Source organism: Simochromis diagramma, unplaced genomic scaffold (genome assembly GCF_900408965.1).
Source record: "Simochromis diagramma unplaced genomic scaffold, fSimDia1.1 OVJJ01000483.1, whole genome shotgun sequence".
NCBI lineage: Eukaryota > Metazoa > Chordata > Actinopteri > Cichliformes > Cichlidae > Simochromis > Simochromis diagramma.
Window position 1 is genome coordinate 7,943,212 of NW_024386835.1, and position 27,251 is coordinate 7,970,462.

At 40.4% G+C, this 27,251-nt stretch overlaps 1 protein-coding gene across 1 annotated transcript in view; it reads right to left on the reverse strand.

Annotated features, from left to right (window-relative positions):
- prickle2b (prickle homolog 2b) overlaps positions 1–23,110 on the reverse strand; it is an 85,113-nt gene extending 62,003 nt beyond the window's left edge. Inside the window, exons 1-2 of the mRNA XM_040029206.1 lie at positions 22,903–23,110; positions 22,363–22,445 (exon numbers count right to left, since the gene is read on the reverse strand). Coding sequence (XP_039885140.1) covers positions 22,363–22,445; positions 22,903–22,944 — 125 coding nt within the window. The 5' untranslated portion in view covers positions 22,945–23,110. The remainder of the gene's footprint in view (positions 1–22,362; positions 22,446–22,902) is intronic.
- Between the last annotated feature and the right edge of the window lie 4,141 nt (positions 23,111–27,251).

The window sequence follows — 27,251 nt, forward strand, 5'->3', positions numbered from 1 at the left end:
TTTGGACAGTGAAGGAATGTCAGGATTCTTGCTCAGAAAAAGGAGCTGATCAACATGCTCTGAAGTCAGAGCATGTTCCAGTCCACAAAAACTTTTTTGTAACAAAATATCGATTTCTGCTGCCCCTGTATCGATACATTATTAGCAAACAAGATATCACGATACTACACAGTATCGATTTTTTCCCCCACCCCTAGAATGTATGCAAATACGGTCCGGACACATTAACTGTAAACTAACAAAACAGGTGATTAATGGATGGGTGAGTGGATCTTATGGTTTACACCACATTACCAATCTTCCTCTTGCTACTCAGATGTACCAACCAACTGTTACAATCACCATTTGAGCACCACTCCTTTGGGTGACCGGTCCAGCAGCATCTGATGTCCTCAAACCCCCCTAACTCTAACACATCTTTTAACATTTAAATTTAAAATAGCAAAGAACTAAACACTCAACTATGTAATTACACTAGATGTCTTTCTGAAGGTACTGTAACGAAATTTAAAGTAGTGCTTAAGTTATCTTGTTAACACCATGTGCCGACACAATGCAAAGCAACTACCTAAACTTCACTGCCACAGAGGCCAATTGTCTGGTTAGTAGTGTTACACCCTCACTACGTACAGTGCTGGACTCTGTAGCTCCTCTTGGGGGGAAAAAATTTTTTTAAAAATTGAGAGGTGACTGCTGACTCCTTGGTACCAATCACAAATGGCATGCATTAAAGCAGATAACATGTGAGTATGGAAGAAAATGGTATTGCACTCATTTAGAAGATCTTCATTTGGCCTGTTGCTCTATGTCAAAGCCCTCTGTAAAACTAAGCCATCTTTAAGATGTAGCAAATTTCATTTTTTGTGTAAATATGAAGTCAGGAGCCCATGTTGATGTAAACATGGAGTTCCACGGGGTTTTGAGCTGCTACCAATATATTTTTGCATTATATTATTAGAAAACATCCAAACATTTTAATTGATGTGCCGATGATACACAGTGTTAATGATCTATTAAGTCACATGACACAAAACATTTAGATACAGGCAGGCAAAAAAAAAGTCATTATATTTCACCCTAAAAATCTCTGAAATATGGTGTCTAACCAGAAGTCTAAATCCTTCTCACATGGAAAGTCTTGATTATTTAGGCCCCATCAAATCTTATAGACCTCACAGTATAGTATTATCCTCAAAGAGCCCATCACTCTGACTCCAGGCTGGCTTGAGGTTTCTAGAGAGTTGTAAATCTAATATTAGGATGAAAATGTTTTCAGATTTTAGAACCTGAATAATGTTCTTGATAAGGCCCATGTCTCAAATGTAGCATAAATGACATACTGTGAAAATTACTAAGTACTGACATAAAAGACATCAGTTATGCATAGTCATTATGAGAAATAGATTGTGTCCTTGAAAACAGCATCTATTCAATCTAAAGTTAAAAAGCAAAACGTGGCTTGGCCTAATCTGTCACCTAAAGCTAATTCAAGTCTGAACTCATTTATTTCAAATGCACATCAGAATCTCAACTGACTTGACAACTAGTTAGGGGAACTGTCTGTCAGTATATAACAATAACTATAATTTCTGCTTTCCCTCTCCCCCTCCCAAGGTTTCCCTCCGTCCTTCCTTTTATCCTTCCCGTTCTCCCTGCCTGTCTGCTGGTGTCCTATCTGTGTCCAGGCTTTTCTGTTCATGGTTCAGGGCTTCTGTCTGACTAAGATGATTCCCTTGTGGCGCCATGAAGCGAGACAGAGAGGGGAGGGGAAAAAAATCTCATTAAAAAAGGGATCATCTGCTGTCAGCTACCAGCCCGGCCCCAGCCAGCCTCGGACACAGAAAAAATACAAATGGCCAGAAAGACCCACCAGTAATTTGGAGTGGTGCCATCTTGCACACTGCTTTGTGTCAGCTGTGTATTGAACAGAGCCGTTTCTTAAGGAAGAAAGACTGAGAACACTCGTGGAGCAATGGAATATAAGATAATCACTTCAGAGAAATAATCATCTAATGTTTGTTTATGTTTTGTTTTGGTTTCTAAATATGCAAAAACACTTTAGAAGTAGTTAGCAAAACCAAAAGAGAGCAGCTTTACCAGGCTACAGACAGCCACCATGAGGTATTTCTTTTGAAACACCAAAACCTAAAAGAAGAGCGCCACAAGAAAATAAGGTGGTAAATTAAAAGATTTTCTTCTGTGACAAGCAATAAAGAGAGGTGTAATTGCTTAATTTAAAGAACTGGCTTCAACTGGATGCTTGGTTAGCTCCAATGGAAAATTGGATAACAGAACAAAGAAAAGAGCAGCAGTAATTGTATCAGTCTCACAAATAATGATAGTCATTATCTTTTAATAAACTTATTGATCAAGGCTTAGAAACCTTTTACAAATCTAACTAGAATATGAAGGACAGAAAGAACCCAGCAGCAGAAACAGCTTTTTCAGAGCATTTGAAAGTAAATAACAGCTGTACCCAAATGAAGCATCATGGGTATCCTCGATTTTTCATTTAAGACTGGAAAACAAGCACACAGACATCCGCTCTCGCTGCCTGATGACAAAATTTATGTCACTTTTGTATACATTTCTCTCGTTTTGTATACATCCCTCTTCACTGTATATATTTCTCCTGCATGCTATGTATTCCTGCTGTCGACCATTTATATTTTATTCCAGCATAGTTAGTGTGGAGCACCCACACTTTCATTGTACATTTACAGTGGTACATTTTCATAACATCTTTGCAGTTTAAATTAATTGCTCTTCACTCAAACTAAAAAAAGGAAGTTTGGTAAAGTCAGACTGCAAAAAACTTCCTAACTGGTAAAAAAAAAGTGTTACATTTGTCTTTGTGTTATAATTGTAGAAGAAAGGAACTTCTTCAAACCAAAAAAATAATCCAAATGTGCCTTGCTGCCCTATTTTTCCTAATGATACTATCCATGCCACTTGCATTGCAAATTTCACCTGAGAAGGTTTCCTCATTACAAAAAAATACCCCCATTCAAATTCAGCACTCATTAGCTAAAATGAAAGTTAGAGGGGTTTTTTGCACTACAAAGGTTGAAACCATGAACATGTAAATCAATGCAAAAATGAAAAGAGGAGCTCAAAAGAAAAAAAAAAAGAGAATAAGAGAGAAAAAGGAACTGCTCTACTAATAACATGTACTGGTGGTGCAATAGGTCAATTTACACCACCTGGGTACAAAGCAAATATCCTAATACAATTTTTTTCCTGCCCATCTCATTCCCACCTCATTCGCTCTTCTTTCTTATAGAAAGAAGAAGCTCTTAAGGGCTTAACCTGCCGCTGCACCCTCTCAAGCTCATCCAGGGATGATTTGACCCGTTTCCCTGATGTTTTCGAGTAAAGCATTATTAATTCCACCTCAAATCCCCTACTGCTCCTCTTTGTTGATTCAATCAGAGAGGATGTTCTAATAAAGTAACTATGTAATTTGGCCAAGGCTAGGTATTCACAGATGCTCTGTTTTGATTCCAAACTACATCGCAATTCTTTCCAATTTCCTACTGTACGCTGCACATAGCTCCAGTCAGGTCTGAATGGTAAATGAATCCTGTGTGGCTCATTAAATCCAATCAAGTGGATTAATGCTAGTTGATCAGGACAGCTAACCAGCACCTTCCCTTAGAAACAGCTCTCAAACAGCAGAGCAAATAATATTAGCAGTTTGGAAAGAGAGAGCTGGAACAAAGGTCAGACAGGTTTCGCTGTGTCTATGTGTCTGTGCGTGTGTGTATGCACCATATGGAGAACAAATTAGACACGGCACAAATCATTAGACAGTCTAGTGTGTTGAACAGGTCTGGCCTTGGATGCTTCCCCAGCTGTGGGATTTGAACAATGCTGAGAGGAACTGTCCACACTTGCCAGGAGTGTACGACTGTCGTGTGAAGGAAGGATGTTCTGTTCAGCGTTTTACGAATGGGACACATCTTTTACTTTCACCTCTGTCATCCTTAATATATCGACAAGCAAAGCCTGGAAAAAAAAAAAAAAAAAAAAAAAAAAAAGGTCTTAACAATCCTCTGCCCCAAATAATTTCTGTCTTCCCATGGAAACATATACCAAAATAGGACATTAGGCAAGAATTTGTGAATGAGAAAGTTCAAACAGCCAACAGTGCACATCCCACGCAGCAGCTCCGGACATCATCCTGTGCTTTCATCCACAAACCACGACTCAGCTTCAACCGTTTTACCATTGCAGAGCTAAAAGCTATCTTCCTAAAGAAAAAAAAGACTGACGCTGTCGCTATTCAAACCTATTTAGGGACAAAACTGCAGTGAAGTGGGATGACTCACACCAAAAAAGCCTGTCAGAAATATCACTGAGAATAGTCAAAGAACGTGACGTAGAAATGGAAAAAGAGAGAACAGAAGCCGAGTGGGCGTAAAAATATACTGAGGTGAAGAGAGGAAATCACATTTTTCAGTATGACGAGAAGAAAAAGAACAAACATGCCTCATCAAACCCACTGAGATCAATATTATATTTAATATACATACATGCGAGTGTGTAAGATATGAAGTGACGTGTGGATGTTGCTCATTGTGAGCCACATAGCTCAGCCAACTTCTCAGCTCCCTTATCTCCTCTCGATGGAAACATCGTTCTCTTTAAACATAATTCGCTGAGCACAAAGTATGAAAATCACAGAAACACGTGTTACCCGACTCCTCCCAAAGATAACAAATTTTACAAAAAAAAAGGGGGGGGGGAGGGTGATGAATTCTTGTAGTCTCTGCTGGTCACCTGAGAACTCCACAGTGACCACGAGACTTTTCCCAGTCAAGAAATGGTCTCACAACCTCATGTAAAAACTCGATTTGTTTTACACTATGATTTTGTACAGATTAAACAAAATGGGTTAATTTGTGATCTTTAGAAGGATTGTAGGTTGATTTTATTACTTCTGGACAAGGCTGGTGCTAAGCAACAGGGCTGCTGGCAATAGCAAAAAAAAAAAGAAAGAAGAAAAAAGTTGTGTGTGTTCTGAGTTTCAGCTAGAGTCCTTCATCTGCTCTATTGCTGGGTAGCTAAAAAGTCAAGCGTCAAGTTTAAAGTTGTCTGGATGAGCAGGTCTCATATTTTGGTTATAGTTTCCTTTTCCTATTGTGTTCCTTTGAACAACTCTCTGCTCACAAACAGTGAAAGAAAGCAGAGGGGAAGAGAGAACCATAAATGGCAGCAAAAGGCCCAATGTCCTATTTCACACAGCTATGTTTTGAAAAGGCCCTGCACTAGAATTTACATTGTAAACAAGAGAAGTTTTAATCTCATCAACTCTCTGTCAGAAGTTCAAGAACCAATAAAACGACAATTAAAACAAGAATAAACAGATGGGACTTTGTTTCCAGCATGAAAGATGAACCATAGCAAGTCTCACAGTGGCTAGTATGCAGCTGCCTAGCTTACTGTGGTGAAGCTATGATAATGCTAGATAGATTAGAACTGGTTTGTTAGCCAAGATTAGTGGGCCAAGACTCTCAAGGGGCTGATTGTTGGCGCCAGACAAATGAACTTAATCAAAAACCTGTAGCAATATATATTTGAAAAAAAGACGTTAGTTACTGTAATTAGGGCAACATCAAGACGGCAGAGTTAGCGTCCCAAACACAACACATACAATAGGTTTGTTATACATACAGTAGAAGATCCCTCCATAGCTCACCGAGGGCCACTGCCTAATATCATCTGTTGTAGAGTTATACGTTTGATTTGTGACATCGCGAATGATTCCACACCCTTTAGACTTCACAGCGATGACATCGCCTCTGATAACATAGTTTTTATAAATAAACCTTCACCGACTGTGACATTTACTTTTGCTAATGTTAACGTGTCTGTAATGGAAGGTACAAAATATTTCACAAACACAATTAAGCTTTAAATGGGACACAAAGCAAAAAAAAAAAGGGGAAGAAAAACTTGTCTAGACTTTTATTTCAAATGGAAATCAACACAAAGGAGTTCCAAGGCTGGAACAACAAATGACAAAAATAATGAATTCACTTCTCATTTCTTCAGGCTGGTCTTAGAATGAATAGAATGAATTTCAATCAGCTTCTGGAACTGCAATGCATGCCGACATCCGTAAGTGGAACTATTCTGAAATATGATCGTGACATATACCCACAAGGCAAGCGGACCCAAAACTGGTCTCCCCTCTCTGCCAATCTAACCCTTGGTCTGAAATAAGTCCCACATGTGTACCTTTAGCAGGAGCATGACCCTATTAACCTCAAACAAGGCCTGTGTTAGGTTGTGCTAATGACAATCCCCACCCCACTCCCTCCTAACTTGTCTGGCTCATGATGGCTGACTGACAGTCATGCTCTGCACACACAAACAAACACACCTCATTACTGGGAATGGGGACACAAACACACACTGGACCTGTGGAGGCTGGTTATGTGTTGATAAGGAGGAGGTCAAACAACAGATGGCAGCCTGAGGATTAGTCCAACTCTGTCACAGTCAACTTCTAGTTAAACACAGTAGAAGCAAAGGCACACGCGCACACACACACACACACACACACACACCTAAACTGCTCAATTTTTTTGTAGCTAAATGTTTAAGTAGATTTAAATATAGTAGAGTTAAGATGATTCCCCATGTCACACGAGGCCAGGGGCCATAACACTGTTAAACTGTTACTATTCAATTCAGTTTTATTTATATAGTGTCAAATCACAACAGTAGTTGCCTTAAGGTACTTTATATGGTAAGGTAAAGACCTTACAATAATACAGAAAAAAACCTAAACAATCAGACGATCTCCGTTGAGCAAGCACTTGATGACAGTGGGGAGGAAAAACTACTTTTTAACATTAAGAAACCTCTGGCAGAACCAGGCTCAGGGATGGGCAGCCAACTGCCGTCCCCAAATTTTTGTGGACTAACGGGAAAATACGGCAAAATACTTTTTTTTTTTTTAATTTCAAAATACTTCCTTCTAGTTTTGCAGATGCCTGATGTGCCTCTCCTTCCAAAGACTTAGAAAAAACCCAGATGTGGACAAAAACTTCCCACAGTAAGAACACAGTAAGAACACAGTCTCACACAGCAAAAGTGATAAATGAAGAAAGACGAGTTCCATTTAATCAGCACCACAAAGCGTTCTGGGAAATGAATTGAATTTGACATTGTTGTTATAAATCTATCCATTTCTGGTATTATGCAACTATGAAGGGTGCCGACTAAAAGCTGAGCACTGTTAAAACAACCCAATGTGGCACAGATGTGGCTGCTGAAGAAAAAACACCATTTCACTGATTATGAAACTAACACTTCCAAGAAACGGCATAGTCAGAAGCCCCTGATAGCACAAGTGATGCTCGACACGACGTGTGCAGGCAATGATGTCTTTCTTGTTGTGCAACACTGACTGTAAACTCTTAAGGCCAAGTACGCTCATGCTCCAGAGGAACCGCCAAATCCACCAAGTGCTCTGTCGATGCTTCGCATCTGTCAGGCAGCTATCATTAAAGTGGCTTCCACTTTCACTGAGGCTTGTGAAACTCAGTATCAGCCAAAATTATGGCTGCAGTTTGATTTAAAGCTGGGAATCACCAGACAGTATTATTTCAACCCTGCTTCTTTTTAGTGACATGCATTTTGTGACACGCTGAGTTTTGCTGTAACATATATTGCGATTTATCCCCTTGTCGTTCTCATGGACCAAGAGTCATTCAGACTGATGGCAGGATGTTGCCAATTGGTCTGCATTTTATTTATTTATCTGCAAATGTTCCACAGTCTCTCTGAGAGTGATTGCAGTCAGTCCAAGTCAACCTACCTGCAAGCAGTTGCAGCCTATCTTCTATCAGGCGAATGTGCAATGGCTTTCCAATCAAAGTGGTCACGAGTATTGCAACTTGGTCCTATGCTGTATCAATTTTTTCTCCCCACCGCTAGTTTGAATTGAAGTGACGGCCATTTCCACAAAAACTGCCCATCTGCTCTTACTTTAAAGGGAAACCTCCATTTCCAGTTTGTGTCACACCTTTTCCAGTTGTACTGCTGCTTGGTTAGTAGTTAGTATTTGCAGACAACCGTGAAAAACTACAGGCAGCCGTGGCAATCAGCTAGCAACCAAAGCAGTCAAGGGAAGGTTTATGGCCCAGAAACCACTGGGAACCACTGACAACCAGTTGGGAAATACACATTTCTCTTTAGCAATCACTGATCCTATCGCGTCCAATACAACAGACAACTCTCAATGTGCGCATGACATCATGTGAGAAACCTTCACCTGTTATGACCTGCTGGAGCTCACAGGAGTCGGCTAACTAAAATCTGATTGTTGCACCAGGCAGGCAGTGAGGTAAGAGCAAACAAACTGTGTATGGCTCTGTGCGTGTGTGTCCAGTGTAGGTCTGTTATGTTTGCCTCATCCACACACCCTTCTGTTGTCCTACATCATTAATCAGGCTCAACAGGGGGGGATTGTCTCTCTGCTAATAACATGCACCACTAGCTCCTAAGATAACCCAAATGAGTCTTCTTACACACACCCTCCCAAAACAGTTACAGCAGGAAAAGCTCCGTCACTCAGTTGCACACACAAAAAGAAGTTGAATTTGAAGATACTTAACCAATTAGTTGATTTTTGACTTACTCTGTTTACACATAAACAAATGAGTTGGACTGATCTTCTTAAACATGCAAATTCTGTCAAAAAAGCAAATATCCATATTTATCTATATATTTTTACTTTTTTAAGAAAGAACGAGCCAATAACCTATGATAGTCATATTTAGTCGGTTATTCTGATTGAATAATGAGATTGCTTATTACTGCGCCCGCAGTATGTGATGCATCTCTATTGATCCAATGTAATGCGTCCAATAATTAGTACAAATAACTGTCACGCACTCAGATTTTAAACAGAAATGTAAGCAACTTGCGAGCAAACACAGTGGAATGCTAATGTGCCAAAAGTTCACAAACAAGACACAAAGAAATGCACACTCACATCAACCAGTCTTCTTGTGCTTGAGATTCATTATTCAGGGACTTCTCGAGCACAGCTTGTCTGAGTTAGAGCATCTGGAACTCAAACAGGCCAGACGTGGAGCTGAAACTGAGCGAACAGTCCTCTGCAGCCTGTCTAAAGTACCTTTAACTCCATCTTCATGCAACCACAAATAGCAAGACGTACCTGCTTACCTAAAGGAAGAGAGAGGCACAAATAGAAAGGCAATCTGACACTCTGGCACCCTAACAGGGTACCCAGTCTGTACCCTGCAACAGACTGGGTACAGTCTGTTGCAGGGCTAACACATATACACAGACAACCAGTCACACTCATATTCACTCCCAAATTCACACCTATAGGCAATTTAGAGTTTCCAATTAACCTAACCCCACTAACTGCATGTCTTTGAACTGTGGAAGAAAGCCAGAATACCCGGGGAGAACTCACGCAAACACAGGAAGAACATAGAAAGACCCTGGCCTGATGATGGAATTGAACTCAGGATCTTGGTGTGAGGCAACAGTGCTAACCACTCTGCCACTGCGCTGCCCTTACTTTATACTTTTTACTTCATATAGGGCTTCCTGACCAATGTCTATGCACATTAAGCATTTTACCTGACATCCACAGCTAACCTGACATGCTTGTCTTTGCTCTGTTGGAGGAAGACAGGGCATCCGGAGGAGACCCATGTAGACACAGGTGGAACATACAACATAACAGTAATTAATAGATATAAACCCCCCCTACACACACACACACACACACACACACACACACACAGGCAGACACACACGTCTAATTAAATGGCCGTAGGCTTTATTCTCACGTGACACACCGACTTTGTGGGGTTTTTTGGGGTGGTTTTTGTAAAGACACCAATTTGGTCTCCTGTTGCTTTCCACTCCAGCTTGAACTGTAGTCAGAATGGAACATGAGATTTCAGCTGAACACCATCTGGCATAAAAGGAGACACGCTTCCTGGCTCAGGTGTCAAGCTATTAAATATTACAAGCTTAAAGTCTGTATAGTCCATTCTTCGTATGGCTGGGAGCACGAGCAGGCACGTGTGGCGGTGCTAACAAAAAACAAAACACAGGTGCACGGAGTTCTGCATGGGCTACACAATCTAAGACATCCCTCGAGTTAAAGTGTCTGGCATTTAGCACCTGCTCTCTCACACACACAGTGCCACCCCACTTAGATGTGTCTTTCTAAACATACACACACCTGCGCACACTGTCTGCATTCGACCTGTTATGGGAATCAAATATCAATTAAGGGAATACAGGGGAAGAAAGAAGCTTCCTATTACCCCCTCCGATAAACACCAAACATTCACACACACATTAAAAAAGAAACATTTTAAACAATTTTTAAAATGACCAAAAACAGGTGAAAAGGGGTGACAAACCAGACCTGGAAACAACTGTGGCGTCATTACACAAACTTGTCACAGATGCAGATCAAACACAGGCTCATAAAAGGCTGGAAATGGTCTTAGAATACATTAAAAGATAAACAAACAAATAAAGTCGAGAGTCTCATAAGCCAACCAGATGGAAGATAAAATGTGGCATTTAAAAAAAAAAAAAAAAAAAAAAAAAAAAATTATATATATATATATATATATATATTTATTTTTTTTTTTTTTTTTGTCGGAACACAAAGCAGTGTGAGCTTTGTGTTCCCACATGACAGGAGACAGGACTTTCCATACACTGCGGGTTATCCAATCTGTCTCCCTCCTGTTTCACCACCAGCGCTCCAGGCAAACAATTTACATTTTACTCTCAATGTGCTTGCACGCCGTTCATTATATCACCATTAGTTTCTGCTCAGCGAGGACATTAAAGCCGCTGTAATGAGGAAGAAGAAGTTTGGCTTAAACAGATAAATAAATAAACACATAGATAAATAAAGAGGAGACGGGGAATGGTCTCGTCAGAATCAAACGAGAAACAAATTACACCCCAAGACCACTTATAAATATTGGAGTCTTTGATCCCCACACCAAATGAGCGATTCAGTCTGTGGGGGAAATGATGAGTGTGTGTGTGTGTGTGTGTGATGTGTGTGTGCCACAGGCAACATAATGTTAGAGGGGGTTGAATTCAGGCGAAGTTAAGCTCATTGTTTAAGAATGCAGAGATATACAGCGCACATCACAGCCTTTCTGACAAAGCAAGGCCAGTCAGCTTTACCGGGCTAAACTGCTGACTCTCTGTAAACGTGTAACCTGATGATGCCATGCTGGAGAGAGATGTAAGAAGCGTTGATGCTGCTCACAGTGTATGTTAGCTTTCGCCTCCAGGTTCCCATTGAGTCAAAAAAATACAGTAGACTACCAGCACTAATATATTGCAGTAATACTTGGTAACTTTTGATGCTATAATTTCCTGACCAACTTTCAGTTGAATAAAATGTGCAACTAACTCATGTACAGACAACCTGGACCCCTGCAGATGAGTCTGGATAGAAGTTCAAAAGAAAGTTCTAAGTCTTTAGCTAAATGGATTACAGCCCAAACTGTTGCTTTATTTCCTTCCTGATATCCATTATTCTCATTAAGCACAGCTCATGTATTACTCCACCATGATTACCTCCAGTGCCAGCTTTAATCATAGCAATGGCATAGCTAAAATTATACACTTTGTGGTGTACACACACACACACACACACACACACACAGACACTCTTTTGGAACTTTGCCTTTGTAGCCATTATTCCAAGTATCACTTGACAGTTTGCAATATTCGAAATGTGTGATAATACTTTCAAATTTAAATTGCCAACCAGAATGCTGAGCTTTTGGCATTAAAGGTCTGATCTAGACCCTGTAAATGCTGCAATAGTAAGACATGTTTAATGAAGGCAACTAGCTAGTGCATGGTTGAAACTGAGATGTGGCCAGCTGTTATCAGTTTCAAGCTAATGACATGTTCTTAAAATCTTTAACAATGCATAATGGAGAAAATGAGTAATGCACAACTTTACAGAGGGTTAATTTACCTCATGAGATTCTGCACAGCTAGAAAAGTGTCTCAATGGACTTTGGAAAGAAAAAAGAAAACATGTCTACAGTACATTACTGAAACAAGCAAGCTACTTTTACTACAGTGCCATCTGTGGCATGGATGCTGTACTGAGCCAATCTTCGAAGACACGCTAGCCTTTGGACAGACCATAACGGAAGTTCAACAGTAAAAATGAATCGGTAGTTGTGCATTTTATAACAAAGAGACATGTTTTCTATGCTTTAATTTATCTGAACACTTGCTCAAATAAATTTGGACCCACAGTCCCTCCATACCTGCAGGCCAAGGATCTTTGATGGAAATAATGTGGTCTGAGCCTTGTGGACGCTATCAGGCACCATCGTGCCTGTCTGCCTGCACTCTGGTTGGTCTGAGATGTGCCCTGTGGTGTGGGAAAACCCCAGCTTGGTGGATTAGATGAGAGAAAAGGGGATTTGCTGGTTAAAAGCTGACCTCTGACATGCATACAACGGCCTTTTGATTCAGCACATCAGCTCATTCTGTTTTCCGCCTCTGGACTTTGCAGTCACTCTGTCACATTCACTGCCAAGTCTTAACAGGATAACATGGTTTTATTATGTGACAGAAGGCAGTTGGGACTGTGCAGACTGTCTAAGTGTTACAGCACAATACTTTGCATACGCTGGACAGACTAAAACCGCGACACTATTCATGGAGAGAGTCAAAGGTGAGTCTGCGGGCACTTCTGATCACATTTGCAGGTGCATATTTGGCTTTTATTTTTATAAAACCTATTTGGCCATGCATGTTTCCAGTGTTGGATATCCTAAGCACAGTCAAAGCTAATTTGAACTCTTTCAACATCACATTCAAAAATTGTTGGAATCTGTGTGCTGGTCACAACTACAAGAGTATCAGGTTGAGAAATAAATCGCAGAGGGACTTTACAAGGGAAGGCTACATTGCTGGTGAGTTACTTGGCTCTCTGGTTTCACAAGATTTTCAAATAATACAAATACCTCCACAACTCAAGTACTCTTGGGGCCACACCACTCCACAAAAGTCTGCTTTTTATTCTTTTGATGCATCTGTTCCACGTTTCATGGTGAGGGAGTTAACCAAATGTCACTGGCAAAAGTTCTTGATACTGATAACCTTAAATAACTTAGTTAAGGTAACCATTTAAAATGAGGGGCCAGTTTCATAGTGACTTTTCATCTTTGCAAACACATTGTAGCTAAATTTGACATTTGATTAAAATAAAGAACAGAAAACTCTTCATGCTCTTCTTTGGGAGGTTTTTGAAACAGTTTTCAGATCATGCTGCTTAACATTTCATTCAACTGTGACCAAGATCATACATCAAAAGAAACTTTTTTTTTTAAACCCACTCAAAAAGTCTGACGTCAAATGAGCAACACTAGCCTCTTCATTTCCAGGTTTTTTTTTTCCCTTCTCCCATGTCTGCTTACCGCCCATATTCACTGGTCCTCCTATTGTCTTACTGATAATACACAACTTATCTGGCTTGTTGTCAAGGCAGCAGCAAACTTAGAGCACATTCATCATTGCCTTGGCAACTGGTCAACCTGCACAAATAAACTCTGTCAGATGAGTGATAAAGATTGCTGGAGAAGAGAAAAAGAATGAGTCTAACCTTCAAATATGCAGAGCTCTTGGCGGTTAAGCTAGAGAAACGGAACCATTTTGCAAAATAAGGGTGATGATGGCCTCAATCAAATCACAAAGATAACTTTGTCAGGTGTCTCCATTACCAGTTCTCATTTCTATCCATCTTAATCCAAGTGATTCAATGTCTTTGTCTTTCGTTAGCGCCCACGCCGTTTTTTTTGCAACACACAGCCTTATAAGAGAACGTAAAGCTACTTCACATCCACATGTCTGAACTGGCTAAAACATGTACCATGCAAGTGAAATGCACTTAAATTCAACCTGAGTAATTTGTCACATATCATCAGCCTATCCATTTACCTTTTCCAGATCATGTCTCTCCACTCTGTACCTAAACAGTAACACAAAGCATTTAAGAAAAAAGCTCTTTGGTATACAGAAAAGTTCCTTGTTGATTGCAAAGTATAAAGAAAAGAGTCAGATGTGAGGGCGTCTGTTCGACAGCTTAAACTGAGCTGAACTTGGGTCATGCAAAAGGACAATGATCCTAATCACATCAGCATATGTTAAAGAGAAAGGCTGAAAAAGAAAATAATTAAAGTTTTGCAGTTGCCCAGTCAAACTCCAGATCTCAACCTGACTGAAATGCTGTGGTGACGCCTTAAGAGAGCTGTGCATAAACAAATTCCTGCAAAACTCAATGACCAAGATTATAAAGAAGATCGGGCCAAAGTTTCTCCACAACAATGTGAGATTGATAAAGTCATACAGAATAAGATCACTTTGTGTTATCGCTGCTAAAGGTGCTTCTACAAGCTACTGAATTATAGGGTGTATGTAGTTTTTTCACATACACCCTATAACTAACAACTAATTTTGGGCAACTGCAAAAACAAACAAGCCAAAAAATTACAGCCACTCAAATACTGACTGTGTCTATTATACAGTAACAGCAGCAGGGACACACAGTGACCCAGCAGCAGTGTGCTTGAACAAATCTAACATGGAAATTCCTCAGCTTAAAGCATCTGCTGCAAACACAACAAAGCACCTTTGGAGTCCACGCCTTGACAGCTCAGAGCTATTCTTGTACTATCTGATGGACCAGGTAGTACTAGAGTATCCTAGAGTATCCTAGATGATCCAGATCCAAATATCTCAACTGAGGTTCTTATTAAAAAAAAGAGCACATACAAATAAATAAAACTAATAAGAATAATCAATAAATAACCATCAGATTCTTAAATATAGTTATTGACACCAGTTTTTGACTAAAACACCATAGGAATGAATACGGACCTGCCAGCTATAGCAGAATGTTTCCAAACACTTTCTCAATACCAAAATGCCCCCAAAATTTACAACCACAGCCATAAAAATAAAATGTTATCCATTTGCTGGTGTGTGTGAGTTCTAATGTTTTGGTGAGGCAGTGCTACTTCTGGCCTTTATCAGAGGTAGCTGGCCATGCCTCAGAGCTGTCTTCGACTTTTTTCTGCCCCCTCTCCATTCTGACTGCACTCAGATCAGTTGATAGATACCTGTACAGTTTGGCAATGAGAGCCAGCCTACTCTCTCATCCATGAAATATAGGCTTCACTTAAGAGCCTCTCTGCTATTAATACTCTCTCTCTCTCACACACACACAGCTCTATGAGCACACACAAACACATGGGCTTAAGAAAATGCCAGATACACAACAGACAAAGTCCATGAACCAGCAGAACAGTAGCAGAGCATTACAGCTCATCCAGCATGCCTATTAGATTCAGCATTGACTCACGCAAACCTGCAAGCAGAACGAAGACGACACCTCGCCCACTCTTCAGATGACGACAAATTACACACAGAGACAGACGTGGGAAGGGAAAAGAGACAAAGATGAAGAGTGAAAGGGGCTTTGGAGGAATAGAAGATAAAGGGTCAAAGCTGTGGCGATGTGTGCAATTCATCCAACACGTTAGAATTTCCTTTTTCAGCTAACAAACTTGGTCAAAGTGACGCATCGACATGGTCCAAACTCAGTCCTTTTTGATAGAGAGGTTATCCGGTTCCTTTCTTGACTAATAGATGACACTCAATTCTCTTAGGTCCACATGCCACTTAAGCCAACCAATATTGAGGGGGCTGGCTGAATCAATAAACCAATCAAATAATTTAACAATGCAGAGTCATCAAGCTTCTGTTTTGCAATTAAGACAAACAAGGCTTTGTGTTCCACTGGGATTTGGGGGTCTGTAAAAAACAGCACAAGTAATTAAAGTAATGGGAATGTCAAAAGGAAACTGTCACCCTTTCCTAACTTATGAGTTTTCCCCAATAAAATAATGATCCACACCACGCCAGTGTCTTCTAGTGCGGCAGGTGTGAAGCTTTGCTATTATGGAAAAATCTCTCATCTCTGATATTCCAGTTAACACATTAGTCAATGAGGATTTCAACTTGGATGAATCCATGTTGCACTTGTACAATGCTGTCCTCTGTTGGCTGCAAAAAACCCCCAAAAAACCCAAAACCAAAGAACATTTTATCCCCTCCAAATCACCACAGCTGAGGAAGTATTCCAAAGACAAGAAATGCCTGTAGGATTGTGTGTTCAAATTGTGGTGTTAGCACAGCTCCTTAAGGCTTTTCCCTTCCACACCCAGCCTGAATGAGAACAGGTGGCTAGACGGTGAGAACTGAGGATGGGGGGGTGGATAAAACAAGAGGAGAGAATCAAAGAAGGCTTTGAAGTGGAGCACTGTGTAAACCTCCGCAGCGGTCTGGCAGTCTTTAAACTGCAGAGATGAGGAGATGCATGAATGGAAGGATGCCAGGACTGAGAGAGGAGGCCACAAGATGAAGGGTTAATGAGCTGAGGTGAAGCAGTGATAAGTGGCACTATGAGACAGAATGACTACAGGTGTATGAGCAGGAAACAAGCAATGGAAACTATTGACTGGGGTAAGTATAAGCTAATTACCCTTGCATTTCATTTTAGAGGCAGAACAAGGTGACATTATACTACTGTCAATCTTTCATTTTCCACCAGTCTCACCTTCCCTGTCAGTCTAACCACCCACCTATTCCTGAACTGAGAAATCAGTTTACTGATGAACTGATAGTCAAAGAATTTGTTTTGCGGCTTCAATGACTTATCAGTCCTTTAAAAGACGAATCAAGAAACTATTTGCAGTCTCCAGGAGCTTTTTATTTATTTCAGTTCTTAGTCATGTTTGCTGTAGGAATGGGTGCAATAGGGATGGGTACAAGGCTGCAGGGAGGGTTAAGACAGTCTGAATAGAGATATGCATAAAGTCAGTCCTGATGACTTTAGTGTCTCCCCCTTTTTCAGTTTAAGTTACACTAAATGAACATATATCAAAGGTTGCCACAGGATCAAATGCAAGTTTGTCATGGATTCCCCTTCCACTTATTCTGTAGGTATCCACACTAACTTGGATTAGTACAAAATATTGTACAGTCATAGCTGACAGACAGTTACACTTGTTGACCTGCTGGCTTTATTCTCAATGACAGTTCAAAGGCAGCTCAACACACAAAGCCTTTAAGGTATGGATCACCACCAGGGCGAACGTCAGGATGAATGAGCATGACTAGAATGTAAATCAAGGGGAGTTACCAATGTTTGTTAATGTTGGAAAAGTTAAAGCTAGAGAGAGCTGAAGGCTTATCAGGATGTTGGGCCAAAAGCCAAACTTGTATATGGCAATTATCATAATGAGTTAATGTCATACCTCAGGAAGAGATGGGGAACTGTTAAGAATTTGGAATCCTTTTGAAAAGAATTAACAAGCTGACGGCATGAATTAAAAGACAATGGAGCCAATCAACCAGTAAACAAAGTGGTTAATACAGTTCAGTGTCTATTAGACATGTTTGCCCCCTGCTGGTCAGTTTATTTTCAACACATAAACAAGAAAACAATTTTTTTTTTTAAAAAATGCTTTTTAGATCATATTGATATGTAGTATATGAATATACTGGTCTTTACAGTTTTGCTTTTTAAGAATGTTGAAATTTAAAACCATTTTACAATTGTTAATAAATTGTGTTATATGACATTTCTTACATCCCCCCACACACAGACACACACACAGTGATTATATAATATGTTATATTAAACTATTTGAAACTTGGCATGTGAATAATGTAAACTGAAGGCACACAGTTTTTTAATCACTGAATCTACTTTTACTTGTGCGTAGTCTGTCAGTAAACAACTACAGCTCTAATGATAGAGAATTACAAAAGCCAATTACGCAAGCACAGAGTTTAGAAACCCAACACCTCTCAGGGGGTCCTGTTACACTTCCAGAACCCACCTGGTGGATGATATGACGCCGCCTGCTGTTGTGACCTACACCCATCCTTCTCTTAGGGATCAAATTGATCTGTTGGTGAATGCACCACAAGCTGCATCTAAACCAGATGTGAGGCTCCGTCCTCACAGATTCTACAAATGAGTCCCAAACCAAAAGGAAAAAAAGAAGAAATCCAGTATAATGCCAGTCCATCACAGTGGATGAGATCAGTCGATACTATTGTGTCGGGAAAAAGAAGCAATAAACGTGTTCGTGTATTTTCTGCAACAATGTGCACAATCAGTATTAGAAAGCAGGGAATATGTTAGAATCGTGTGCTTGTTTCAAACAAATATCCCTTTACCCATGCTTATCATTAAAATTCCCAAATGCAGAAGAGAAGGCATAGTACAGGAATTTTGCTCAAGTCTATAATCTCAGCCTGGCTGTTCAATTTTGATTCAAGGATATCATTGGAATTCAACAGGCAACCACCAGCCCTGCAGGAAATCAGCCGGCGACATGCGTAGGCCATCCTCATTTACGTGACCAACATACGTAATCCCCATCTAGACCAGCCTGTTACAGTCAATTATGGGGTGATTCGGATAAAGAGGAATATGAGGAGAAATGGCAGGGGGAAAGGAGGGAGGGACAAAGCCAGCAGTTAATGAAAGCAGAGAAATAGGAAGGGTTGACTTTAGCCCGAGACCGTCCGAAAACCTAAAGGTCAAACTATGATTGATATCACGGAGTCAAAGCTCCCTAGGCTTGCATTATCTGTAAACATCAGGCATAGAACCAAAGTTCCTGCAGGTTTGTCAAAATAAAACCCCTTCAAAATAAACCGCCAAAGGGCAGAAACAAAACATGCCATTCACACATTAAAAAGCCAAGTTTATTAGTAAAGTATTTCGCTTCCTGACCCATATGAATGCTATTAGGAGACGCTGCTGACGCATTCTGCATCCAAACAAGCCCTGAAAAGGAGAAAACACAGCAGGTCAGGGAATGTTTTCATCCCTGGAAACTATCAAGCAAAGATGCTTACCATCTACATGCCAATACACTGACACAGCTTTGGTGATAAATCTAAAGTTTCCATTATCTGGCACCGGCCACCGCTGGCTTCCTTCTCCCTTCCCCCTCACCTAAAACTGAGTCTTCTTCAGTGCTGCAACAGCCAGAACCCATTCAAATGGCCGGGCACCCTGACAGTTTTATTTGCCAGATCGTCTTGTTAACACAGTGAATTGAGGGGCCCAGCCTGTGTTATGCAGATCACACCAGGTTACCGAGGGGACAGACGTCAGCAAGCCATTCAGGGCCGGGTTAAAACTCAACCGTGATCCCTCTTATTCTCCTGCAAACATCATCTCTCCTCCTTCCTCTGTCCTTTTCTGCTTCTCTCTTTATCTGCTCAGTACTGCTTTTAGCCAGCTGAAGTTTCAGCCAAAGCGTCGCTGCACACAAGGGCAGGCTTTGTCCAGCGCCAGTCAGCTCTGGCAAAACCTGAACTAAACCTACTGCCTTAAATTAAGTTTTATGTTGTGCTGCTGGAGGAAATGAAAAACTGCTAATGGCAAGATCCCATTGGATTTGCAGTCTGATTCATGCCTGGACTGACTCAAGGCTTCAAAAACAGGTTAAAAACAGGTTAAGCGACAGTAACTTTTCAGGTGTGAAAACACACTGGTGTCATGCAGAAGAGTCATGTGATCCGGCGGGTCAGACAGCAACGTTCACATTCAGGGTTAATGTTAATAAGGCTGGTAATGAGTCTCATTAGTACAAAGAAAATCAATCAAGCCAAAGGCAAGTATTAAATATTTAGCAGGAACATGTTGAGCGAAGAGAATCCGCTCCTATCACTAACCTACCCAGAGCAGCCAACTTGGCTTACTCTGTTACACATGGACACTAACACACAAGCAGCCAGCAAACCGAAACTCTTTCATGTGTCCATTTTGTATCCACATCAGGACAGCAACTTCAAAGATCCCAAAAGACGTTTAGATGTCCTGGACCTTCCACTGAACCTTTAACATTAAGCAGACCGGAACCATTTGGTTTACTTTGGTCTGTCCATGTTTTTATTTTTGTACACAGGTCTCTCCAGAAAAAGAGCTCTCAATCTCAGCGAGATAAATGAAGGATTTATCAGTAATAATTATTATGATCGCATTTGAGTAAAACAACAGCTATAGCATATTCTCAAAGGGATTGTCTCCTCACTTTAGCACGATTAGCTAATTTCTATAAAAATGTGGAAATGTCAGAGATTTAACCAGACCCCTTACTCCATTCAAATTTTTAACAGGACATTCAGCCATGATCCCTCCTATTCTACTCCTCTTAATATTCTTATAAAAAACATATCCCAATATTTCAGACTGTATTTGGGAAAGATAATAATCAGAGGGGGCATTTACCCTCAGATTTAGAATGGTATTTTTTGCTACTTTATCAAATGGCAAATAACACAATATAAGAACAAGGGATAGACAATATAATACACAATGATAGACAATATAAGGGCAGGGATAGCTCAGTAGGTAGAGTGGTTGCCCCATGATCAGAAGGTCGGGGGTTCGACTCCACTGAATGGATACCCTGAGGTACCCCTGAGCAAGGTACCGTCCCTACACACTGCTCCCCTCACTGGGTGAATGGGTTAAATGCAGAGGAGTAATTTTCCTACGGACTAACACATACACATTACATTTAGAGGATTAAATGGCAAAGAAAATGTCAATGCTGAAATTCTCTTTTCAATTACATAAATTTATCAGCGTTTTAAATTTATATTAAGAAATTTGGCAGCAACACAAAGAGAGCAACCACCTGAAATCCCAATAACTCCCAAGACTAATCCTAAATTATCCCAGATAGGAAATCAAGCTCGTCATCAAATTTAAATTCAGCTTAAAGAAAAGACTAAGAGTAGTACAACAGTGTTTTAAGTTGAGTCCATCAGCAAAGCGTCAACCTTCAGCATACATGGATATATGAACCAAAATGTCACGGCAGATCATCCAGTAGGGTGGATATTACCACATAATCTATTACAAATGTGTGTTGTTTTTGTCAAACAGCTACTGTGACCAGAGCACACAGTAAGTGTGCACACATGCACGCACACATTTCCCCCCTTCTCATTCCTATCTCTGACCCAAGGGTCACTTTAAGTCCACTGCATTGCAAAACATTACAACTACGCCTTAAAAAAAGGATAATAATGTTTTTTAAGCATGAAAACCCATTAAGTTTGGCCTGGTATGGAAGTAGGACATTCCTTAAGAAGTTACCCTGTCTTTTTCTCTGTTTAGCCTCAGACACAAAGACTTGCTGGAGCAATAAAACAGCCTTTTGCCTCAGCACACAGTCGTGTTCCTGCAGGCAGTCTGTGTCCACTGACTTTTTATTCCAGCTTGGTGGGGCTAGAGGGTGGGGAGTGGGTTGACTTTTTATTGTGGGACTGCACAGACGAGCAATTAAAGGCTGCATTCCTGAGGCTGCCGTTGCCTCTGTATAGTTACCGGCAAAGGAGACTTGATGGTCTTTATGGCTCAGAAACTCCCAGCCTATTGTGGATTCCTATCAAACAGACAAAACACTTCATAAATCCACGCTCTCTGAATGAAATGTCTCCGACCCAGCTGACTTTTGTTTTACCAAAACACTGCGGTGAGTTATAACGTCTTTTTGATGCGTTCTACATCTGTGAGAAAAATGGTACTAAAATAGTTCTAACATGCTGCAGAACAAGGTCATACTTTATAGGCTGCACAGGTGTAAAAACACAAACTTCTCAGTGTTACTGAACTTATATCTTGGAACTTCTCTTCTCCATGTAAGCCTTACTAGGAGGTGGGGTCAGGCAGCCTATTCTTTTCCAATGCTCACAGCATCTCCACAGTTGCACAAGCACAGTCACCGGCATTCACACTCTAACCCAATCCTCCCGTACTCCACAGCAGGATTACGTCTTCCAACAATATGCAGTTTGTTTCGCAGCATAAGCACATTTATACCCTCACAGTTGTGACAGCGTGACTGCAGAAGCAGCAGGCTTGAATCCTTCCTGCTGCATGAATGGTCTCTACTGTAAAACTATTATCCTGGAGCACACAGGGGCACAACAATTGTTTCCTCACAGTATGATGCATGGCTGACTCTATTCAACAGCCCAAGAGTTTGGAAGAGTTCTTGAAGAAGAAATCACAGTGTTAAGAACGGCTGCTTTGCCAAACTGGGTGCAGGAGCACGGCAAATGACTCTCGCTTTAACCCTTTTCAATGAATGAATTCAGTGACTTGTAAAGATGTAAAAAACAAAAGAAACATTGGACCTTCCCCCATCACTGGTGTGATATGGATTGCTCACCCATCTGGGTGAACAAGTGCTGTACCTCCATTTGTGCAGGGCAAAGCCAGGACACTGCTCTCCACAGCTGACACAGGGCTGTCCTCTCTGAGTCTCATCTGCAGGGTTCTATAGAAAGAAACACAGGTCACAATAGCAGGTCCCCCAAACTCCTCACTGCATGGGGCTTTAAACGACTGTCGTTAATTAGCTGGTAATTTAGACTATTTAACGCATTGAACGCATTGCATTTTTACAGTGTAACACTATTTTAAATGACGTCCCTAATATGACTTAAAAACACATGGGGGGTATTTGTAATGGAAATATGTGTGTGCGCTTCAGAATTCGCTCAGAAAGCAACTGTGCGCAACAGAAAACATCATCATGCTGACTGTGCTGTTGTGTCACATCTTGAGTTACATATCTCGACAGCTCAGATTATACTGGATCTCCTTAGCAACAGGGCAGAGCAGATACAGAGAAGAAAACCACACAACAAACACGAGCATACCGCGTGCAGTGGGAGCTGAAGCAGCGCTATGGAAACCATCAAACCTCTACTAACTTTATCCTGCCAACTTACCGATCTGCTGGGATCTCTTCTCTTGGAGCTGCGACTGAACATGACCGCTTGAACCCAGAAGAGCAGATGTACAGGCGTGCGCTATAGAGACAAACTGAGCACAGAGAAAACTCGGGATTAAAAATAACAATAACAAGAATAATTAAAAAAAAAAAAAAACCTGTCAAGATTTGTCTAAAAGTGCGCAGAGCGCTGGCGGCTGTCCTGCCCTATTAACCTCCTTCATTAATGAATGAAGCCTCGCTGTTCCGGGTAACAGCTCCACCCTGTTTATCCACAGCCAATGGAAATCTGTCAGTGTGGGTTTTCTTCTTCTTCTATTGGACAAAAAAAAGAAATAAAGAAAACAGGTTATTACAAAATTTTGTTGAAAGTGGTGATTAATTAATTAATTTGCTGTGTTTTACTTAAAAGCTAACAGCAAACTTGGGCTGAAAGTTGAGCAAGTTTTAAAAGTCACATATTTTTAAAAGAGAGAGAGAGATGTCCACTTATTACAGTGGATGGGTACAAATAACAGAATTATCACTGAGGAAATACATGTTCCTGTTTCTTGTTTTTCCTCTATTAGAATGAATTAATGATAGCACTTTGGTACAAAACGGAAAAAGAAAAAAGCGAGAAAATAATGCAATCTTTCTTTTACTTTACCACAAACCTGCACTGAGCTCTCCTCCGTGCCTTCCTCTCTTTGGTCTGACAGCGTTGACTCTCCAACAATCGCCCTCCATTTATCACCAGAGAAAAGGCTTTTTAACATCAGTGTAAGACTGATCTGACTCACAGGCAGCTTTTATGCTGCTCTGACAGCCAACTTAAAGTTCAGGGATGCAACAGTAATGTGTGATGGTTGCTGTGCACCGTTTTGGTCGTTTATATTAGACGTAATGGGGTTCCTTTTTCTTTTCTTTTTTTTCTTTTTTAAATGAAGTGGTAAGATTGCACAAATGTCACTGCTGACTAATACAACTCCACGGTCAGTTTAGAGACTTGCAGTCGTACTGCTGCTGTGCACAGCTTAAGAAAAGGAGGCTGAATTTCGACATCTGTTTAGACTGTTTGAAAAAGCGTCTCTTGTCAGATTGGGTTTTGGCTGATAAGAACGAAGACAGACAACCCTGCAGGTGTTGTTTCCTTTAAAGAGGATGAAACAAGGAGCAGACAGACAAACTGGGAGATGTCTGCTTGTCTAAGGACAGAATCACAACCTTGAGATAATCAGATGTAGCAATGGATGAAGGCAAAAAGCATCAATAGTCAAACGATGGCAGTGTGAAAGAATAACAGAGAAACAGGAAAATGAATCCACATTTGCTCACAAAACAGACAATTACCTTTCCAGATTCAGGTTAGCTCACCTTTGCTCGGGTTCATCATTTGATTGACCTTTTAGCTACACGAAATTCTTCAGTGTTTTGTTGCCTGAGCACATGGGGAAGAAAATGTGTGATTCTTTGATTGTGATTCTTCATTGTTGCATACAGTAGAGTGCAAAGGCCTTTAGCCATCTTTCATTTCTTTATATTGCATCAGGAAAATGGGAAATGAGTGCAATGATTCATTGAAACATCTGCAAATATGCATTGAGTTTGTAGAATTCTGATTCTCTTGTAATTTCCTGAAGTATTCTTCAGGAATAGTTCTCCAGATGTCTTGAAGGATATTCAAAGCTCTTCTTTGCATGTTGGCTGCCTTTTGTTATATTCTCCATCAAGATGATCTCAAACTGCTTCAGTAATGTTTAGATCTGAGCTCTGGGGAGGCCACTCACCGACTGTTCCATTGTGTTTTCCTATCCAGGTAAGTTTTTTCTGCATTGGCGGTGTTTGGGAACAATGGCATGCTGAACGCTGGCCATGCATGCAGACATTTTGCAGATGGCATTGCATGGTGGATCAAATATTGAAGCTACCTTTCTGTATTCAAACGTCCATCATTTTTGACAAGATTCCCAAACCATGAAAAAGCCTCCACCATGTTTTATAGAAAGCTGTAGACACTCACTGTCCATCTCTCCTGACCTACTCCATATATATTGATGATGATTCAAACCAAAAATTTCAGATTTGGATTTATCACTCCATAAATCCTGTTACCAATGATTTTCTGTCCAGTTTTGTCTCCCTGCTTCCGTTCATTAAGCCATTTTTCCACTCAGACCATTTGTGAGTGGCTGCTAGCAACAAATTACTTAAAGATGCAATTTAAAAAATGCACACTTTGCCAAATTGTCTGTTATGACACAACATTGGTTCCTACCTTGAGTTAGGTGCCTTTTTGTGCTTGAATGATTCCTAGGTCAGTGTTAAGTTGTTCAATGATTAAAAAAAAAAAACTTATTTTGAAAATAAGCACTGAAAATGAGTGAAAAAGAAGGAGAACTATTAGTCATGACCACTATAAAATTAAACAAAGCCTGGCTGCTAAGAAGGAAAAAGAAATGAGGAGTACCTCAAGATTTTTGAGCATTTTCTGAAACATATTTACTGCATGCAACAAATATAAATTGTGAACATGCAGGAGCCTGCTCAGATAAATAACTTGGTGACAGAAGAGAAAAAGAGAAAGCATCTGTGGCAGTATAGTAATAGGAATTCAAAGGAAGGGGAACAGGCAAGAAACTGCAAGGAACATATTCCAACTACAGTAACAATGCAGAACAGTAGATGTAAAATGGATTAGATTACAAAACAATGTAATCTGTAGAAGAACACCTAGGCAGTTTTGTTTTCTTCATTTTAATCATAATTTTTTTTTACTGTAGTATATTATTGTACAAGCTGGGATAGGCTCCAGCGCTCCCCGCAACCCTGAAAAGGATAGGCGGGAGCAAATGGATGGATGGATGGATATTATTATACATAGTAGATCTATTCTATTTTTCTATTGAAAATGCATTTTCAAGTGCTTTGATAATGTTTCAAAAAATGTGGCAAGGCAATTGAGGAAAAAGTGTAACACATAACGCCAGTGTATCTGGGTATCCAAATTATTTGTGCGTGCATGTCGGGCCTCAGGCTTACTACTAAGCCTCAGTTCAAAGTCAGCCCAGATTACCTTTAGGAATGATGATGATAATGATGGTGAGGGAAGCTGACCCTGGGGACTCATGACTTTAAAATTCCCCTCATTAACTCTCAGGTTAAGAGTCTAAACAAGCTTGGCAGAATCAAAAACAGCTTTCATGCTATTTCCAGGAGCAATGCAAGAACTAGGTGGCAGTCAAGAAAAGCTCCTTTTTTGGTTGCATGCTAAACAGGGTAAAGTGAGTTTTTTTTATACAGTGAACTGCTGCTGCCACACGCTCAGATCTTCTAATTAGGTCCATTTTTGCTCATATTTTTTCACCATGTAGCCTGTGAACCTTTGACCTACAGAAGTCTGACAGGGCTGATTTTGAGTCATTGTTCGCAAGCTTTTGGAAATGCCGTTCAAAGGTTCTGAGAAAGTCTAATACAGCAGCTTAGATCACACATATAATCCTTGTGGGAAGGTCTGTGAGACAAGGGTGCAAAAAACAGTCATATGAAAATATGGAGGCTACACAGACTGATCGCAGTATGAGTATGTAAATGTGTAAATGTTCGTTTATTCATTTCCCCAACAGTGGAAAAATCTGATATATACTGTGTCAGTTTGCGGACTTATTGTTGGAACACTTGTATCAAATATTGCCCGTTCTCTGTCTCCACCTAACCCTAACTATCTTGGTCACGCACTTGCAGACTAATCAAAAGGCATTTTAGAGGAAAGAGAAACCTCTAGCACCTCTGTGGTTTTCTTCAGTCAGCGATAAAAGTGCTCATTCTTCAAGGGAAACATACCTGATGAGTGCTGTGGATCACTGAACCTGGAGATAAGAAGAAAAATAACAAGAACTTGTATTCAGCCTGAGATAACACGCTGCTGGAGTCTGAGTAGATGTTAATAAGAAATTATATCAAATAAAGGCTGTAAAGATTAAAAGTGTATTAGTGTGTCATTGTAAAATCCAGTCATTTAATCAGATAAGACATCTTGGATGAAAACCTGGAAACAGTGGCAGATCCAGTCTTCCAGCTAAACATGTCTTGTTTTTTTTTTTTTTTAAATCTTTATGTTAAATGCATTTTTACCATACCTGAGAAATTCATCCTGGCTTTTAGGAGTGATGAAACTCGGAGCAGGATTTCATTTGTCTAAATCTGCCGAGGAGAGAAGGCTTCTCCGTAAGTGTTTTCTTTCCTTTTCTGGAATATCTGATGCAACGGAGACCTGCTGACATGCTGCAGTCATGATAGCAACGCTGTTAGACTTTTTTAAAAAGCGGAAACACAGAGTTCTCCAACTGACCCCAGGGCTGTTTGCAC